The sequence below is a fragment of the Struthio camelus genome, chromosome 4 (genome assembly GCF_040807025.1).
Source record: "Struthio camelus isolate bStrCam1 chromosome 4, bStrCam1.hap1, whole genome shotgun sequence".
In the NCBI taxonomy this organism is placed as follows: Eukaryota; Metazoa; Chordata; class Aves; order Struthioniformes; family Struthionidae; genus Struthio; species Struthio camelus.
Genome location: NC_090945.1, coordinates 7125674 through 7145678, shown reverse-complemented (window position 1 = coordinate 7145678; position 20005 = coordinate 7125674). Strand labels below are relative to the sequence as shown.

The window sequence follows — 20005 nt, the reverse complement described above, 5'->3', positions numbered from 1 at the left end:
TTAAACACCCAATAGGCACATTGGTTTCTTTCTAGGGCACGTGCACCTTTCCTAGCATCTCCAATCACGTCAGACTCCTCTTTGGAGGCACGACAGATGAGGAGAAAGGTCTTTTGCGTGGAGGAGGCTGTTGCCTCCGAGCAGGAATACACAAGCCGGTGAGTTCAACGGGCATCAGGCCACTGTCACCTCGGGACCGAAGTACTGCAACGAGCAGAAAGCACCAAGGTATCATCTTTTACCCCTGCAGCCGGCTCGGCCGGGGCGGCTCCACAGTGTCCGTGTTGCAGTACGCAGCCTTTACGTTGGCCGTAGGCCCGCCTGCTGCGCTCCTGCGTGCTATCACGAGAACGCGCAACGCCAGCAAAGGCTGCAGATCTCCCTGCTTTTACTTTTTCTTTGCCAGAACAGACCGAGGGCCTAGAGGGTTTCTTTTCTTCTTCTGGATTCTCTGCTCGCCTGGAGAGAAACCTCCTACAGCTGCACTGCTTTTAACTCCAGGTCTCAACTGTTGCTCTGTGGATGCTTCTCCTCCTCAAAGAGGAGATGATTACAAAAGCATTGCTTCACCGTCCTGCGCGGTGCCTCCCTCCAAGCCCTAAGTAAGCAAAGGCCATTCGGGCCTGAAGGAAGACAAGTTTCTCCTCTCCTCCGAAACACGGGCAGAGCCACGAGCTGCCAACTCAGCGACGCAGCAGTAGCCCGAGGGAGCCCGCACACCCAGGAGCTAGCCTGCTGCCACGTACGCCCAGAAACATCCCCCGGCCCAGGGAGACGGGACCCGTGAGCTGCTGCTCTGTGGCTTCCCGAGGCCACTGGGCACAGGAACCAAGCGATGCAAAAAAGGACGGGTTCAACAACTCCTAATTGCACAGAAATCAAAACTGACCTTAAAAACCCAACTTGCGCTACAGGGGGGAAACTCTCAGCACCCGCCACGGTGCTACAAAAGCGATAAGGCTTTACCTACGCTTGCTTTGAAAAAACAAACCCATGTTATATTAGCTAAAAAGGATAACTGACGTCCTAATAGGCTTTCCATACCTCTTTATGAAACCTCCCCACAAGGAGACAACAGTCTTGGGACGGGGTTTGCAGAGACTCACCGCGCTGCTTGGATTCCATCCTTCCTCGGCTAAAACTCCCATTTCCCGACTTCTGCTGTGCTTCACCACCCTCCTCAGCGATTCCTCCCGGGGCCAAAGGAGGACAGCACAGGCAGCGCTGCTGGGGCCCAGTTCGGCTTTGCCTGGCCACCGACACCACGCTGCGCAGGTGTAAAATACCATATAGAAAGGTAACTGTGAAATTGTACCTCTACTTTGCAGTGTCATAAAGGGCTTTAAGAAGCACAAGACATGAAGAGTCCGGCCATTTACGTCTTGTGAGTGAGAAACGGAGATCTCTTCCACAACACCAGTGCATTTGTTGCAAAAGGCAGAAGAAAGGGCGCATCCTTTGGGGAACACACTACAGAAAGCTGAACCGACACCACAATGGCTACGTATGACCACATCATCATTTCATTAATCTTTCTGGTGCTGTAGCAAGGGATTCAACGATTTCCAGCAGAGGGATGTGTTAAAAATATCAAGTGAAAGGCAACTGGATTGTTCAGAGATGTCTTAGACAGGAGTAGTGTTAATATTCCTGCTGGAGGATCAGGGCTACACGCAGAGCAAATGAAGAGAAGCTACAATCCTTTTTTTGAAAGCGCTTTGCTTAGCTTAGGTTTTCCTGGCTGTTGTCCATGACTTTGCTGCTGATTTTCTTTTGCATGGCCGCAGAGAGATCTTCCTCCACAGCGGCAACGAGCAGCTGATGGGGAGACCTGTCATTCCAGCAGCAAGAATTCGGCCTGTGCTCTCTTTTCCTTACGGCCACTGTCCGTGTTTATGCAGAGACATTGCTATACCATGCACGCATCAGCGTATTTCAGACCTGTGAAAGGTGCCAAACTGTCGGTGCCGAGACTGACACGCTAGCAACTACTTATTAGGCCGTTTGCTTCTCTGGAAACTTCCTTGCTACTATGCGTCAAATCCACCGTGGAAGGACACGCCACCAGCCAAGGGATTACAACAGCACAAGCGCCCGGCGAGTGCCAGGTGCTCTGTGAATACAGTAATCCCAGCACTCGCTGCTTTACACACAAAAGACTAATTACTTTTTCAACTACATAAAAAAAAGTCAATTTTCAGACTGAGTTTGAGCCTGGGATCACTCTGTTTGTTGCTCCCTTCCCAGACTGTTCGCTGTTTCTTGTCTTCTCCCTCAGCTTTGACAGCTTCTGAATCCCAGACATCATTCCTACTGTGACAGCCTTCAACCACAGGTGGCACGGACCTGCGCAGATGTGTCTAGGAGAGGTTGGTATGGCTGGAGCAAAGTCCCCCCAGGTTATCAGGACAGACTGCTGTCAGTATCTCAACTCTTATCTGATCATTCCTCCTATTCAAGGTCTGATGTTACCTGAAAAACTAAGGAGGAAACATGGAAATGATGTTGCCCTCCATCCTCCTGATATAGTCCCAGATGATGCAGTCATGTGATGCAAACGCTTGCCCGGCACGCAGAGAAGTACAGATGGCACCTGTCTGGCGCGGTCGCTTCGAGAAGGCCCCACCCCAGATTAACTCAGGTGACCCTCGCAGGTTCAGAGGATCCCTGAGGAACTCGAGCAGTGATCCTATCACTTGTCTGACCAAAGACAAGTGCCAGCCGCTCATGCTCACCAGGCTCTGACAACAACCAACAGCTATCTCCAGGCAAATGCAGAGCAGGCATGGTATTTCCTCACACAGTGCACACAGATCCTCTTACTGGCCACAACTGGAGACACAACAGGAGGCTGGATGGTCCTTTAGTTTGACCCAATAAAAGCTGTCCACATGTTCTTCCATTCTTGTCCAGGATGGGTATTTTCCACGCACGACTGAGCAGAAGAGTAAAGGCTTCTGTCCCGTATCCAGGTCTTGCTAACATTGCCCATGGCTGGCTTTCCTCAGGATGCAACTATTACAATACATCCTCCTTGGGGGCTTACCTTAAAGCCACTCAGTAAATGGAAAGGTCAGCAGGAGCACAGGACTCCAGTAAGTGGAGAACAGTGCGTGTGTTTGTGTGTGCACATGTGTTTGTGTGCGTGTGCGCGTGCACGTGCATGTAGGGAATCAACTAGCAAATCTGTAGAGCAAGACACGGTGGCATCTTAAAACTAGCAAACCTCTTGCATAACAAATAACTTAGTGAGACCTGTGGAGGATTACCACCAAATTTTCCGTTTCCTTTTTGGTAAGTTTACAATGCCACCATTGCTACCTGTGCAATTGCTAAGTCAACCTTACGTACCATTCCAGCGCTGAAAACCAAGCAATCTATCAGTTCAGTCTTTTTCACTCAAAAACTGCATTACTTTGCCAGAACAGCATGTTGGGACAAAGTGCCAGAGTTTTGGTATTAAAGGAATGCACAAACTGTTATGAAGAAATAGGCCCTTCAAATAGTGCCTCATCTTACTGCTGTGGGGCATGGAGATTAAATCCCCAAGATCTACTGCCTAATCCTCCCAGAGTGCCCCACGGTGGGACGTGGAGAGCATCAGCAAGCTGCAGGCTAGGTCTGAGCAGCTTGCGTGTGCTCGTGGGGACAGGCAGGCGGTCTCTAACACAGGAGCGTGACGGAGGAAAGAGAACAAGGAAGCGGTAGAGCGGCATCTCCATTCCCACGGGTGGTTAGAAGCTGCGGCCTCCTTTACAAGGCTGCAGCAGTTGAGGCGATCCCTTGTGCACTGGGGTATTCTGAGGAGCAAAGCGTGTGCTCGCCCGCAGCGCTCGTTTCAAGGTAGCGTTGCAACCTAGGAGTTATCCCTGCGAGAGATGATAATACTTCAAAGGGCCTTGAGAAGATCTGGAAATATTTGGCAGGCCTTTGACAGACACTATCTTGGGCAGGGCAAGGTGCACCAGAATTGCACATCCAATCCCCTGTGTGAACCCTACGCTCAAAACCCAACAAGAACATGGCAGCAATGCCTCAAGTCAAGCCCAGGTCAGCTGCTCCCTTCTGAAGTCTCCAAATTCAGGAGAATCAGGCCTGTGGCATTCAACTACCGGCCCGGCCCTGCCTAAAGTGAGACAGGAGTGAGACTGGCATTGGGGCCTAGCACAGCACCCAACATAGGCACCACTCTATCTATGTGTGTGCATGTGCACTTGAAATAAATGAGCTATACCCTAGGAAGCAAACACGCAGCTAAGAGGCACGTCAGATGAAAAGGGAATCGTAACAGCAAGCGTTTGTGAACTTTACCAAGCAATACACACTAACCGTCCCCTCACTAGCTTACCCAGGTAAAGACTGACATTGTATTTCCGGTACAAATCTCTTCTTAAACGTAAAGAGTGACAGCCAGGCTTCCTCTGCACACACACCAGCTGTGCTGCGGGTCTGTGTCCCGGCGTTCAGATGGGCAGTTTAGACTTTTGTTTCGACGTTGCCCAGTTCGAGAGTGACATCGCAGACCATTCCCCATCGGCCTAATTCCTCAGCCACCAAGAGTGGAAACACCCTTCCATTCAAACAGAAGCAGAACTGGACCAACACTGAAGTCCTTGCAGAGATCCTACGTTTAATAACTGACATAAACTCATAGTTTAAACAGATCCAGTTCCTGACGCACTTTGCAAAGAGGTGAGGTGGCTACAGCAACTAGACGCTTTTCCTGCTTGGCAGGTATGCCAAGATAACCTGAAGTTTACTTTGAGCACAAACCAACTTTCTTACTCAGTCCTCATTGTTTGAAGGATCCTAGGAGTGGTTATGACTTCCCTAATGGTAAACCTGGCACACGTCTGTTTGTACTTGGGTTCTGTTCCCAGCTGCATTGCCAGATCTATACTTATCCTAGATATATTCGTCTTGCGGCCCACGCGCTAGTGATAGGCAAAACTCTGTAGGACGTGCTTCCCATCTGCTTTAATGGGGAATTATTTGTACTCTTTCACTCAAATTTGCAGACAGGAGGTGCGAACCACCCACGTTCGGGTGACACCCTGAATACATCTAGCACCTGCACTTGGCAAAATGGCACCGTGGATACTGGGACTGACCTAGCCACCGCTGCAGTGACCTAACCACCACTTCTGTCCTTTCACAGGCCTCTCAGAAACTGCCACTCAAAATTAGTGACAGCAAGGATGCGAGGAGACAAAGATACAGAGAGAGCTTCTCTGCTGGCAATGACCCACACATGAGGCGTCCCAGCAAGGTGGGCTAGAAAGAAATTCCAGTTACCGCTTAGGGTGAAACTCACCCCTAAGCAGGCCATGTGGCCTTCAAAATAAGGCTAATATAGGCTATCTGAAGAAAATTGATAAAGAAGGATTGGGCAATCCCTTTATCATCATGGCAGCAGCGCAATAGAGAGAGAAAGCAAATGAAAACTTTTATCTGCAATTTGGAGAGCTAATAAAACATTCTCTTACCTGGATCTAATGGTTCGCAGGCACAAGAGTAATGTGTGATATAGTCCACTTTGAACTGGGAGTTGATTGGGTAATAATCTGCCAGCTTAATCATCTTCTTGAAAGCATCATAAATGAAAATGAAGCTGATAAGGGAGGAAAAACCTTCCTCGGTGAAGCGGGTGAAGTATTTGACCAGAAAGCTGGCATCAGTGGCGACAAGAACGAGACACTGGAAGGCTGACCAAAGGCCAATCCAGAGGCGAAACTCCAGGTAGTCAAAATCGTTGTCTCTGCAACAAGATAGAGAAGGCAAGGAGGAAAAACACAAGGGGTTAGACAATTCCGTATGAAATTAGCTCTTTGCAAGGGGGAATGGCAAAAGTATAGCCTCTAAGACCTGTGGTTTTTTAGGCTCTATGGAAGTGTTCCCAAGTACTACATTCTCCTGTCTCTTTTCAGCCAGTCAGGCCCATAAATCTGCACGGTGCATTTAAGAGTTGAGCTAGCAGAAAAGCATGCAGAAATGATCACTCCATTAATAAATGTCACCAGTGAATTCAAGCTCCGATAGGCTCCTTAGCCTCCCTGGGCAAACTCATGTACAGCTGTAAAGGCCCAAATGGCCGGCTGTACAGCCCAAGAGCAGTTCAGCTCAGAGAGTCCCGAGCTTCACACCAGCAGATGTGAGCCATGGTTTACAAATCTCCTTTAGAAAAGCACTTTCCTGCCAAGCCTCACGCTCAGCATCCTGCATTTGCCACGTCTCAGGCCCTTGCTCTACCTGCAGAAATCAAAATACCAGCAGAAGAAGATAAAAGAAATATGGAGGAGCAGCAGCAGAAATAAAAAACCCTGGTGCTAGGCCAATGGACAACGATGGAGTGAAATGTACTGGTGTCTCCAGGGAAGTGTGTTTGCACCTTGTTTTCTGCTCACGACTGCCATGCCCCGCCACAGCACAGAGTTCAGCAAAGAGGGAGGCTTTTAGAACAGGGCAAATGAGAAAGCAGAGAAGCAGAGCAGCGGTGCAGATAAGGCCCTGCCAAGGAGATTAGCGCCTGTTCTGGGGAAGGGAGTGGGGGCCAGTAGCCTCGGCCAGACGGCTGGCTGCTTTTCCTTGGAAGCCGGGGTCTGTGCCCCGGCACACTGCAGCGCTGAGGGGGAGAGGAGGAAAGGCAGCAGTTTCTGGGCAAAGTCCCACAAGAGAGAAGGGCCCACGTAGGCACCTTTGTCAGCATTCGCGCACGTGCTGCAAACTCTGCAGCAATTTTGCCCGTTGCTCTCCGAAGCCCGTGCCCCGTCGCCAGCTGAAACCTGGCAGGCAGAGGGGCTTCAGGGCACTTTTCCAGCATCGCGCCGTGGAGTGGAGAACTGACGGGCACCTCTATGGGGCAGCTGCAACCTCATGATTACAAAAAAGGGAGAAAGCACTGAAGCCTAGGCAGGTCCCAGCTAAAGGAGGCCGGTGCCCACAGCTGCAGGCAACTGCAAGGTTGGGTATGCAGCTGCAAAATCGCGTCCTGCTGCCCTCTGAGCTGCCCCGGCTGTGGGAGCGCTGCCAGAGCCGGGGAGCTCAGGGCTGGCTGAGGGTGTCTGAACAACGTGGTCTCTTTGGGCTCCAACTGCCCGCACACCTGGCTACCCCTCTGTAAGACAGGAACAACAGCCCTAGGCAACCTACCAGGTCATGATGATGATCGCTGAGGGCACATATATCCTTGTAATTCCTTAACTGCATTAAGACTGAATTCTGGTTAAATTTACATTAATTAAACTTTTTTATTACATGCTGCCAACCAAATTCTTCATATGAGGGCTGTAACGTTTGAATTCCTGCCCTGAATGGGGAAGTGAGTGGAGAAAAGGAAGAGACGGGTTTCATAAAAGAAGCTGACACCAAATTGCACTGTGCCATTAGTTAAGACCATGATCACACTGCAGTCTGAGTTTCTTCTGGGAAGGCTGGCTGTCATTTAACAGAAGCTCTCTTAGATACCTGTTCACGCACAGACTCGAACTTTCTATGAATCAGTAGATGCCAAGTGCTGCTAATTTTGCTCCCAGCGTGGAACAAGGTGTTGTGAATATGAACGACCGCAAATGCATTATTGAAAATCACAGCATTTGATTGCAATCTTCTTGTGAGAAAGACTCCCGCTGCAGAACCTGCCACTCTGCTCCAGCAGGTGTTGGAGCAACAGCTTTTATAACCACCACCTCCTTTTCAGGTGAAAAATAACCACTCTCTCCCGCAAAAAAAAACATAGAAAGTGTTTGTCCATCTTGCTTTTTTGCTCCCATGCGCAGCTTAGATCTGCAAGCCGGATGCAAAGCGTTATAGCATGTGTATTGCTGATTTTATTCATTTATACCGGGCAAAGAAAGAAAAGTGCCCCTCCTTCCATTCTGCTGCAGGGCTCTCAGCAATGGGCAGCTGCCAGTTTCCTTCCCAAAGCTACTCTAATTTTCTGTCCATTTTCCCCCAGCCTTTGTCTCTGCCTGTGCTCCAGCAGGGCGAAGAGACGGGCTCCAAAGCCAGTCCCCTCTGCTTCTACATGGCAGGATTGAGCAGACAGCGCAAATGAGCCCGGAAATCCCCAAGGCTGGGCAGGAGGGGATTGCACTTCATTTTAAGGAGAAGGGGCAGGAAGCCTCTCTGTGGCATCTTCTCCTCCAAGACCAACCTCTGCCTGTGTTGGCACAAACACAGCTCTATCTCAGAGGAACCGGAGAGCGGCGTGAGACCGTACAGGCTTCAAACCCGACAATACGGATTGTAAAGTAGCACTGACTTTGACAACGTGACACCAGAATCAGAACGTGCCCATTTCATCCTGCATTGCACAATTTTGGCAAACACAGCTCACGCTGCCACAAGTATTATGGAGCTTATGAAGCAACCAAATAAAATCATCTTGCTCTAAAAGAGTCCAGTGTAGCATGGCAAATGCAGATCACATATAAATATACCACCTGCAGGTTTGTACCTCAAAAGACCTCTCCAAGTGTCAGGTATTCACAGGAAAGACATGGTCATATTGTAACCTCTCAATTATTTTGCACTTTACCGACTCAGGTGAGTAACTACCCACATACATTCAACATAACGAAGGAGATGCAATTAAACAGCCAAACTTAGCCTATGTCTCCTGCCTTATTACAACCTGCAGCCATGTGGAGCTTAATAATTCAATAGGTCTTTTCTAAAAATAGCTGCAAAGGGCAAAAGAACTGTTCCGCATTACAGGCAGCTGCTTTTGAAAGAAAGCCCAGTTTGTCTTAAATCCAGATTCTCTTGATTTTTTTTTCTTTCACAATTTACAGTGTTGTAAGCTCTCTCTGATGGTAGGAGGAAGGGCCACAAAAGAGATGCGGGGTATTTTCTGTTTAACATAAAATTATCTTTTTAAACACCATTCAAAAATATCAGTAGTGCTATATGTGAAACTATATACCAGTTCCTTTAGAGAATCTCAATATATTTTGCTAGCATTACAGGTCTGAAACAGAAGAGAACATGTACCAAAGCAGACTCCCTTTAGCTCTGGGTTTCAGACACTATCACAGCATAAATGTTAAAATGGTGGGGGGAAGCAGAATCTCTTTACATTAGTTAAAAGGCAAAAAAGGAAAAAAAAAAAAAGCATTCAATATGGCGAAGATCCGTCTAGGAATTCTGCGGATAAATAACGATCCATAGCTGCTTATGTCATATATACTTTTGCTTTTATTAATAATAGCTATTATTTAAAATGAGTACGAATGGAAGGACAAATTTTGGTACCCTGGAGACCTGTTGGATTTTGTTAGCAAAACCTCTGTGAATTGGTTGTCTGTCTTTGATCCTATGGGAAATACATAGCGCTCAGGGAGGAAGAGCACACCAACTGAAACAAGTGCAATCTTCTCTGCCAATATAGACTTGGCAAAGAGTTTCCGAGAAGCTGGAGGGAAGTGGGCAGCGCTCCGAGGCGCACATGCCTATGAAAATCCCAGCTGTGATTTCACTGCAATTTCAGCAAGGAACAAATAGATGTTTCATTTCATGCGCTAAATCCCTTCCCCTCCCCGCTCCTAACCACCTCATTCCCTAGCTAGTATTTTATTAGTGTGAGACATTCCTTCCCTCCTCCACCGCTTTACTTACCTGCTAAAATTAAAGAGAAGCCTTTCAAAGACAAGGACAGGTCCTGTGCTGCTCAAAATTGTGAGTGGCTGACCAGCGAAAAGGCAAAAAATCGCTCCAGTCACCGCTGTGCCCAGAAAGCTCTCCAACACACCCTACGGTAGACAAAGCAGAGATGTTAGTTGTATTGAATAACCCTTTCTATAGGTGCTACTGCACAAAAACGAGCAGCTGCATTTGTGGCTGGAGGACAGCGCTCCAGAACAGAGGGCTTTTTATTTCTCTGATGGAGCAGATACTATTTCTAAATAAACAAGATGCCTCTCTTTCAAGTAACTGTTTCAATAAGAGAAATACGAACCAAACAAGGCTGTTCCATCCAACAATCCCATTCTGAGACCCAAGCTCATCAGATGTCACCAGCAAGCAATACATTTCACATTTAATTGACTCTGCAATTACTTTTGGCATGTGTGGCAAAAGAGCTTCATTGGAGAAGGATAAATGAGGATGCTTGATGTGCTCTTGGATTTTCATCTAAGTTATAGCTGGACAGTAGCTATGTTTAGAATGCAAAATGCGGATGCAATAGAAGTGGCACATTTTCTTGCCAGTAAAACGTAATTATTGACAGGGCATGCACTGTTCTACAAAAATGGCAGAGCTGGGTGGACCTTACCTCGTTTGCTCTTGTGCAAACTAATCTATGTTTATACTTGACCGAGTTTTAAAGGAACAAGAGGAAAAAAAGCTACCTTTCAAGTGAAGGGCCTTTTAGTATCATTATTCCCATGCCTAACAACTCAATGCTTAGGGAGGTTGGATATTGATTGGTCCTGTGACCACGATCATATGTGAGCAGGAGATATTTCACAGGCAGAGTCTGCGGCACTGGCAGGAGGAGCCATAGGGTACCTCACAGCCTCAGAGCCACTCGACCGGCAAGACCTGGCTAGCGTCTCAGGGAGACAACGTTGAACTAAAAACTGAACCTAGACTCTTAATTTAAGCTGTGTTTGTCACCCTTGCCAGGTGTACTCATCCAACAGCTAGGGGAAGATTCAGGCCTGGGCTTATGTGCTTCATTGTAGCTGTGTCTGAACCAGTTGGCAACCGCGCTAATGCTGCCCGTGCCTCACAAGCAGCAACTGAGACCACGTGTAGCTCCTTCCTCCCATCCGTGGCAGGCTGCAGGGTTAGGGCTGCAGTCTGGCTAGCTTATCAGCAGTAACGAGAGGAGTTTAAATCGAGTTTTATGGCTCTGTTTCTTGGAAAGAGCCAAGTTACTGTCTGCAGTGAGACAAGTGTATTTACGCTGCCATGTGTCAAACCGCTATGTTACTATGTAAAGCAGAGACATTTCTCTCTGCTAAATCCCGAGCAGAATTTTGTACAATGCAATCATCAACTACTTTTCTGGCCGTCAATGTGATTTCAAAATAGCAGTTCTAGAGTGCTCGAGCACCGTCACTGCTGGGTCCGCTGCTGGATTCGGCCAGCGGATCGCCCTCGCCGCTGCGGCACCGCTCCCAGCGAGGGCCCTCGCAGCCGGCGCGCAGGCTCCTGCCCATCTGGAAGCTCTTCTCCTCGGCATTCTTGCACGCGGCTGCAGCTAACAACAGTGCTTTTTCTCAGAAACGTAAAACTCTGAAGTGAGCTTTTAAAGAAACGCTGGCCGTGCTGGGGCGGACAGCGCAGGCCGGGCCATCCTGAACGCCTCATCCAGCGGCAGGTACATAACGCTTTGCAAGAAACAAGGTGCGTAAATTGTTAACGCGGTAGCTCCCAAAATATTGTTTTCTATGATGACAAAACGTTTGTGAGGAACGCTTTTCAGGGTTGCTCCTCAGCTGTTGAAGCTGACGTAAACCCAGAGTTAAAGAGGCTCTGCCAAGCGTCATGTAAAAATACCCTGGGGAAGATGGGTTGACTCTGTGACAACTAGGCCCTCTCTTTCCCTCTGCATGACACTGGAGTGTCCTCTGAGGGCCAGGTCTTGTCCCTGCAGTCGTTTCCCTCCCTCACGTTTTGGAAGATAACCATGTAGCACGGCTCATGCTCTCAGAGGTCTTACAGAAAGGCTTCCAAACTCTTTTCTCCTGCAGAAACGCAAAATGCTTTGGGTGCGACTTTGCACAACACTTCACGTTAACCTGGCCTCTGATTCCCCTTAGCAGCTCCCTGGGGGAACAGCTTCCTTAGCAGCAGAGCGGGGTGAATTCTGGCGGGTTGTCTGGACACTGTCCTCAGACTCAGATGGTAAGGGAGCACTTGAGCCACAGGAACATGCAACTTTTGCTCTTCTACTGAAAACAGACAGTCAAAACCATTTTCAAACTCTGCCAGCAGTCAAGAGACCTAATGCCTTTTCACCTAAAGACAGTGACTAAAGGTTAGTTGAAGGGAGAAGATGGGATGGCAAAAGAGAAGCCCGTTGTGCCCAGGCTCTCTAAACTTCTGACCCACCAGTGGAACTGGTCAGAACAACTGGGGATGCTGCACTTTGGTGCACGCTTCAAATGGGAGCATAAATGAAAACCAGTAAATTCAACTGCTCGTTCTACGTGAGAGGTAGGTAAATGCTAAAGCGCACAAATTAGAAGATAATAAACAGTATTTTCCTGCATTTAGCCTTGGCTATGCTGTGAACTGACCAGAGGAACTGGATTTCTCCAGCAAGACAATGACGATTTCCCTGCACTTTGTTCCACGTTTGTGGATTAAAGTTTAATGTCAACACGACTGTGGGGAGGTGCACTCGCTAGCACATCTGAGAGGGGTCTTTCCGGAGCGCAGGGATTATCGGCTCTTCTCCCGGAGGCCTACCTTGTTTTAGCACTGCTTCCTTTCCCTGTTTTACACTTTGGGCCCTGGCAGCAGAAGGTCTCCCAGGGAAGAGCGGCAGCAGCCAAAAACCAGCTGCAAACTATTTATGATGCTGTGCCCGGCAGCGCTGTCAAGCAAAGCCAGGCACGCCAGCAACGGGGCCCCTGGGGAGGCCACCTTTGCTGTTTCCTTCTGCTAAGGGAAAAACTGGGACCGAGGGCAGGAATCACCTCCCTCAGCACGGACGTGCAGACCAGGTGCTGTTGATCCATCGGCCAAAGCAAAAGATGGCAAACGCTAGCGTCTTACTCAAGTGACGCAACCAGAGTGTACGCTACGGTATTGTCACTGCTTAACTGGGCAATATTTTCACCCTCTGTCAGAAGAATTAGATATTCACAAATTCTTGAAATAGTAATTGAATTTTTTAATTTAATTCAATTAAGAGTTGTGATCGTTCAGAAACACCAATTTCCGTTTCTGTGCCAAAGAATTTACTACTCAATAAATGTTTGTTTACTGGATATCAAGGTAGCAAAAAGGACTTTTTGACATAAGTGATTACATGCACTAAATTCGGAATAATGTAACCTATACCTTTCTCCTCCCCCACTTTAAAAAAGTTTTTACCTTGTACAGAAGTAGAGCAGAAAGACTTTCCTCTGCTGCTCAGCGACAGAAGAGTGATGCTCACTAGTGGATCCTGTAGGCCTTTTCATTCTATACTTCTATTTGCTATTATTTCTTTTTAAGGTCATGCATCTGTTTGCACAACTGCCACCGAGGTGAGATTTGGAAGAGGAAAAACATATTGGCACAGGGGGAAGTAAGGTTGGCACTCCACCAGCTACTAAATCTTACTCTAACCTGTACTTTATGGTAGGGAAATCTAGAGCCCTGGACAGGTGCCTCCTTTTTCTATGTTTGTTTTACATTACATCTGCATAAATAAATCATTTATTCCTTGTTACTATCAGCTTAATTAGCATTAGGACATTCCAGATGGCTGCATTGAATCTATGTAAATACAAGCTTTTATGTTTCCCTCCTCTCAAAAAAGCCAGAGGAATACTAAAACACATTGTTAGAGAATAATTCTGCTGCAGCCAAACACAAGCAATTCACAGCAGTGCCAAAACAGAGTCTCCTTCCTTCTGAGGAAACTGAGCCATGCCTTCAAGCCCCTGCTTCTGTCTTTACTGCTGACACAGGGGAGTCTGTCTCTGGATATGCAATCCGGTTCTCAGTGTTTGACCTTCCATGATTACAGAATCCATCATTCTAACAAATTTGCCTTTTTTCCCTGTTTCACGCCTCCCGATTCCCTTGCTTTCTTATGCAGTAGTTTTTACAGCGAGGCAGAAGTCCAGGGACTGTAAGAGTCAGGCAGAGGATACACTGCTATGCTCTGATGAGATGGAAAGTCTGAATCAGACTTAGTAAACCTCATCTGACCAAAACAGTACAACCAAGACACGAACACAGGGAGTAGATCTGAGGAACTTCTCGACACAGAATGAGCAAGGATCCTTGCTAAGCTCTTCTCTGCTGCCTGGCCATCTTTCAAACACCATTTAAGGTAACTGCCTCTACAATTTCTCAAAGGACAGCAGTCCAGACAGCAGAGAAAGAAAGCCAATTTTCAGGGGAAATACAGCATACCTCTATTAACTGACTCCAGAACTCAAGCTTTGGAAGCGGCCAAACACCCTCCTATCAGAAGGCTGATTTTGTAGACAGCAAGGGGCAAAGCAGGTCCATCTTACTTGTTGATTCTAAAAACTATTGCTAACCTGCATGTTTTCAGTAGCATCACCGAGCAATCCTCCAAACGTGATAGCATTGGTCACTGTGGCCAGGTAGATGAAAAGAATGGCTGAAAGGGCTTGAATGTTTAAAGCATCGTAGAAGTCACTGGCAAAGAATGGTGCTTTCCTCTTTATGTCTTTGATTAAGCCACCACAGAATCTGAAAAGAAAAGCAAGAGAAGACTTGCGTAAAGGTTTTACAGTGAAAGTCGTCAAGATAAGTAATCAGAAACATCGCCATAAATGATGGACAAGCTGAAAGGAGTGAGGTCATCACATTACATGATAGTCCTATCACAGCTGCAACGATCCAGGGATATCACTGAGATAATATTGTAAAGAAAGATAATATCTTGGACATGGGACGCAGCTGGAAAACAGACCAGTTTCAGAAACACGAGCCCTACTTCTGCTCAAACAGACCACAAAAGTTTGCAGGTCAGAAAGCTTGTCTGTTTTTTTTCCAGCTACGTTGGTTGATGTAATAAAATATATTAAGTCTTGTCTAAATCCTTGTCTAAATTTCTGCACATGGCGCAGACAATAGTCAATTGAGCCAAACGAGCTGCTAAATGGAAAAATGCTTCAAACTGCTAAGCAGAAAAAGAACTGGGAGTTAAAATACGAGTAAGTGAAATCATCTCAAAGAGCAAAAGAGCTCCACTGGAAGACATACTCTTAAGCAATCCCAGACAAGACAGGATTTCGCTCATACAAAATATGATGTTCAAATATGGTGTTCACCAGTGCCAGCTCAGGGATACTTGAGGCCCCATGATTCAGCTGTCTCCTAGGCTATGCGCTGACCGGGAAGCCCTGCACCAACTGTGCTGCGGGACTCTCCGGGCACTGCACTCGGGAGTGGTAGGTGACAGGCAGGCACCCGTTACCGCTTGACCCATCATCAGAAACTGTTAACTGCCTTCTGCAAACCCTGGTGCAAGTTGAGGCTTGCAGATTTTCCCCCTAGAATTTAGATTCTCTACTACAATCTCCAAAAAATATGGGGGGGGGGGGGGGGGGCACAGAAGTGACATGAAACCTGGGTACTGACCCTGAACTGCCAAGCACACTCTTTTATGGACCACCACCTAAACCGCATTTTCACTCTGTTGGACTTCTATGTGGCAAACACCCAGAGTAATAAAGCACAGCGTAAGGCCTCAGGCACTGTTACCTGCTGTATTTCCACCTTATAAAAGCCTTCATCTATGCGATTCCACTACAACAGGAATGTCTGGAAAAAAGAATTTCTCTGCTTCCGGCTAAAGCACTTCCAGCAATCGGACTGGAAAATGAAAACGTGGCTGTACCCGCCACGTGTACAACCCTTGCAGCCCATGTAACTTCCCAAGCGTGCAGATTTTCAACAGCTAACATCTATAGGGGCCTTCTTTCATTTTTTGAGTGTCTCATTTAAGATAGCTGGTAATTTGCAGAGGGTGGGTGTTCAGTATGGTTCAGGTAGTCTCAAGCTGGGCACTCAAAGCCACAGGACACATTTGGGGGGTCACAGTCAAACCTACACAATTCCGACCAGCGTGCCAGGATGGAAAGTTGAAGGGGCTAAACGGCTCTGAAAGGGAAACATAGTCACCTCAGATGGATCACACTGGGTACGCCACGTTGAGCAGCTTGTTACTGACCTGCCAGTTCGTTGCAGTTCTTCGCAGTCCCCGTGGCCCCCACCTCCGTGTCCTCCATCATGAGGCGTGTCTCCATTCATCTGTAAATTTTCTCCACCAGAATACATGTTTTTCCTAGGCAAGAAGGCAAGTCACGCTGAGGCTCACTGCGTTGCCTGACAGCTCCACAAAACAAAACCCACACTGAGTTGCTCCAAACAAGTCTTACATACCGTTTCCTAAAACCATGCTGTATAAAGGAGACTAGAAAATGACCTGCTGGCAGCCAGAGTGGAATGTAGTCTGTTAGAAAGACTAAGTAGAACCCCAAATAGAGTCTGGATACCCATTGCATATGTTATATAGGTGCCTACAACACCACCCTTAAGTACAGAACTGCAAGAACATCCTCGCTCTAACTATTAAGAAAGACCTGAAACTATCTCTAGTGTAAATCCGTATCTGACACTAGACTCAGACAAGTTATCTTCTACTATCTTATGTGAAAAGTTCAGTGATAACTGAACAATGCACTCCTCTGCTCACATCCCTCTCCACACACTGTACTGACAATATGCTGTACATGTCAGCCTTTATCGATCACCTCTTTCACTAGCCTGGCGGGGAAGTGGCTCCTCCTGTAAGCCACAGGACCATGTATGTGCTCATCAAGAAGCCCAGCCTCACTTGCCTGCTGCCGTCAGCACTGGTGATGGCCCCAAGCCTTACCTATAAGAACACCACATATCCAAAGCGGCAGTTCTTCCTGTCATCCTTTCAGAATTGGTGCACGCTGTCCTTCACCACAGAGATAACCCTGCCTGTATCCTGCCGTTACCTTTTATCTGAAGACGGAAGAGACTTGGGGGGCTCTATCCTAATGGCTGGATCCCATTCTCCGGGGGGGAGCACAATGACTTCATCCAGAAACTCATCAATACCAGCTATCAGATCCTGCCGGTCTTTGGCTTTGTAGGCAATGTCGTGGAACACCTGCATGAAAGAGAGCCTCCATGAAGCAAAGCTTTGCCTTTCCTGCAGCAAAGGCTCCACAGGCAGCTACTGAGCTATACGCTACAAAAACAACAGAGTCAGTCTCAAAAACTTGCCCAAGAATGTATCAGGACACTTGGCCCAGTGGTGGGTTAACCTCAGTAAAAAGGGGTCAGAACTTGTGAATCCTTTTCTTTGGTTGGTTGTTTACTGATAAAGACTATTTTCTTGCAAACGTTTCTAATTTTTTGCAAAATGTGCCTTTTTAACCTTTATCAAAAATGTTACCAAAACCATTATCCATTTCTTTTGTCCAACAAAAGCAGTTTTCAGTAAATGAGGAGTTTCAATTGCTCTTTGAGGAGACACTATAAAAAAGCCACAAAAAAGTGTCGGTCCTTTTTCCTGCCTAATCCAGTCTATCAAAACACAGGTTAATCTTGAACCCCATGAAATAGAAACAATGACAACAATTACTCAAAAATAATAACAATAAATACAAATTGGTTTTACCGATGAGCATAGCTCATCAGCAGAAAGAGAAATGAAAGGCCTAGTATTAGCGATGAAGAGAGAATGAAAGAGGAGAGAAAAAAACACTAATGTTGAATTTTATTGAAACGCGAAGGCAAAGCAGTACATGGGACAGGACTAGATTAAAAAAAAAAAAAAAAGTCAGTGGTAGGGGAAGAGAGGACTTTGGGGCTACGGAAACTAGACCACTGCTCCCACCACAGTGGGTGGAATGACAGAAAATAGAAAAGCTGAGGCTAGGTGAGTGGTAACTAAGGGAACCGCATGGGAACAAAAGAGCAGAAGGAGATAGCGAGAAAAAAACTGTAGCGTAAATCAGCACAGATGCACAAAGCCCAAGAGACACTGAAAGAAAGAAGCCGTAAATGAATATGGAAAGTGCAGTCGTCTTACTGAGGTGTATGAGTAATTGCTAGCTACTCGCGGATAATAAATAATCTCTACATGAATTACGAAGTGCTCTGGGATACAGTGCAACACAAACAATTTATCCGGGGTGTAACCTTTTCTACAGTAATTACCTGCAGGGTTGCGGCAGGTTACTGTGACCACGGAATGTGACTCCGGACACACACCACAGACGAGGGCCCATACATTAATTCAAAGTCTATCGGAAAGAGTGATGGCTAGCTGGGAAATGGGCCTGATGGACAAAAGCTTCCTAGATTCATGCTTTTACAAAAGTATGAAGGCAGATGAAATAATGATGTAAACAGATGGAATTAGGATATGACTTTTTAGATATTTCAGCTTTATGTGCATCCCACTGGACCATGCTGGAGCAAAAGGAACCGTTCTTAGCTAGGGAAGCAAAAAGAACCCATTTCGCACAGGACATGTAAAGACACCTACCTCATCAGACATCAGAGTGGCGATGGCTCGGCCAATCTCGTGATAGGACTTTGCTTTGCCCTTAGGTCCCAGTAGAATGAACAGAAACCTGACAAAACAGATTGATCCTATTTAGGCTAGGAAAATGGATCACTTACTCCCTATAAGCAGAAATTTAATTTAAAAAAAATGGGGAGGGAGCGCTTCTTAGAGATCCAGAGGCTACTGGGGCTAATCCGTCTCACTAGTGTAAGATGTCTCGCTGCTGTGGGCCACCACGGAGGTTAGCCAGCGCAGAACACCCTAGGCAATCTCTGTCCGAGCTCAGAGGGCCACGTTACCTACGCCATGGGCCAAGGTGAAGCTTCTACATTTCAATCCACAACCAATCCAGGCCAGATTTACCTGAAACATCAGCACTGGCAGAAGTACCATTTACACCACGCATCGGTTTGCAGGGCTGGCACCTCCCCTTAATACAGTGGGAGTTCAGCAGCACCGGTATCCAGGCCTGGCATCCACGGGAGACACCAAAAACAGGACCTGCACAATTTTCTCATCCAATGTATTTATTTCTCTGAGCAACACGGTACATACCACTCCAGCTAACCCAGAGAACAGGTTGCACCCTGCCAGCCCGGTCACTGATGGGCAAGACACTTCCTAGAGTTTTCCTCCCCAAAAGCCTTAAAAGTAGCCTTGAGGCCACCACAAGCAAATGGGGTCACAGTCCGGCACAGAAGCGGCTAGCATCTGAGCAGGACAGCCTGAGCAGGGTCAGTACAGCAGCAAGAGGGCAGCATTTGGGCCCACAGCAAGCAAAGCCAGGAGCGCTAGGAGATAAACGCATTCGGGGAGGGCAGGGGAGGGGAGATGTTATTCAACTTTCACATGGCTTACCATAAACTACATCTCACCCCAAGCTACTTTTTTCCTTCCCCAAGCTATCAGATTGCACTGCATGGGCTTATTAACGCTCCACTGAGGCTGAGATCTCTGTACGGTTCAGCATCCAGAGTAGCTACCCATGTGTGAAGAGAAACCATTAATCTAAATTGGGTTTTAGCTTTAAATAATTAAGCTCAAGTAGTATGCTTTATATTTCTGCTCAGAGCATGCAAGACACAGCAGAGTCCTGCAAGCCCATCTGACGGCTTCCCAGTCATGGCTTATTCTTAATGAGGCATCCTGGTTTTGGAGGGGGAAAATCTATTCCTCCTGTCGGCACCATTGGAGGAGGGGGACCACACGCACAGCACAGTGGAATTTAATTTCTTATGTGATCTCTTTGCACAACAACTACATCCAAGTCAGATAAGAGTTTCAAAAATACCACAATATGAAATCATGGGAGATAGGAAATTACTGCTTTTTATCTTTCCTGCCCTTGCATTTGTCAGTGCTAATGCACTACAAATTAAGACTTGCCTCCACTTAGATAGATTGCCAGTATGGCAGTTCCTACCAGTCAGAGTTCCCGTGACAAAATGGTCTAATGAGATCTCTTAATGGAAAATGCTATCCATGGAAAAAGGACGGTTTTGCCAATAAAATCGCGTCTAGCAGTTCTGCCAGAATAGAGGGAATGCTGGTGAAAGGTGGCTGGGTTTTCCACCCTCTTAGATGATTTATATTACAAAAAGTTTTAAGTACAGCCTCACGGTTGGATGTTCAAAGGTACTTAGATCCTCCTGGGCTGGAATGAAAAATTGAAAGAAAAAAAAAAAAGACATCATCATTCAAATATTACTTACTTCTGGAAAGACCTAAATCTTATCTTAGACACTCCCAGTT

At 46.9% G+C, this 20005-nt stretch overlaps 1 protein-coding gene across 13 annotated transcripts in view; it reads right to left on the bottom strand.

The window, feature by feature from the left end:
* The window catches only part of SLC4A4 (solute carrier family 4 member 4), a 251304-nt gene that overhangs the window by 37598 nt on the left and 193701 nt on the right, over positions 1-20005 (bottom strand). For all 13 annotated transcript variants that reach the window (XM_009687277.2, XM_009687276.2, XM_009687274.2 and 10 more), the window contains 6 exons: positions 18233-18320; positions 16692-16846; positions 15875-15988; positions 14214-14388; positions 9616-9749; positions 5487-5758 (listed from right to left, as the gene is read on the bottom strand). In XM_009687277.2, coding sequence (XP_009685572.1) covers positions 5487-5758; positions 9616-9749; positions 14214-14388; positions 15875-15988; positions 16692-16846; positions 18233-18320 — 938 coding nt within the window. The remainder of the gene's footprint in view (positions 1-5486; positions 5759-9615; positions 9750-14213; positions 14389-15874; positions 15989-16691; positions 16847-18232; positions 18321-20005) is intronic.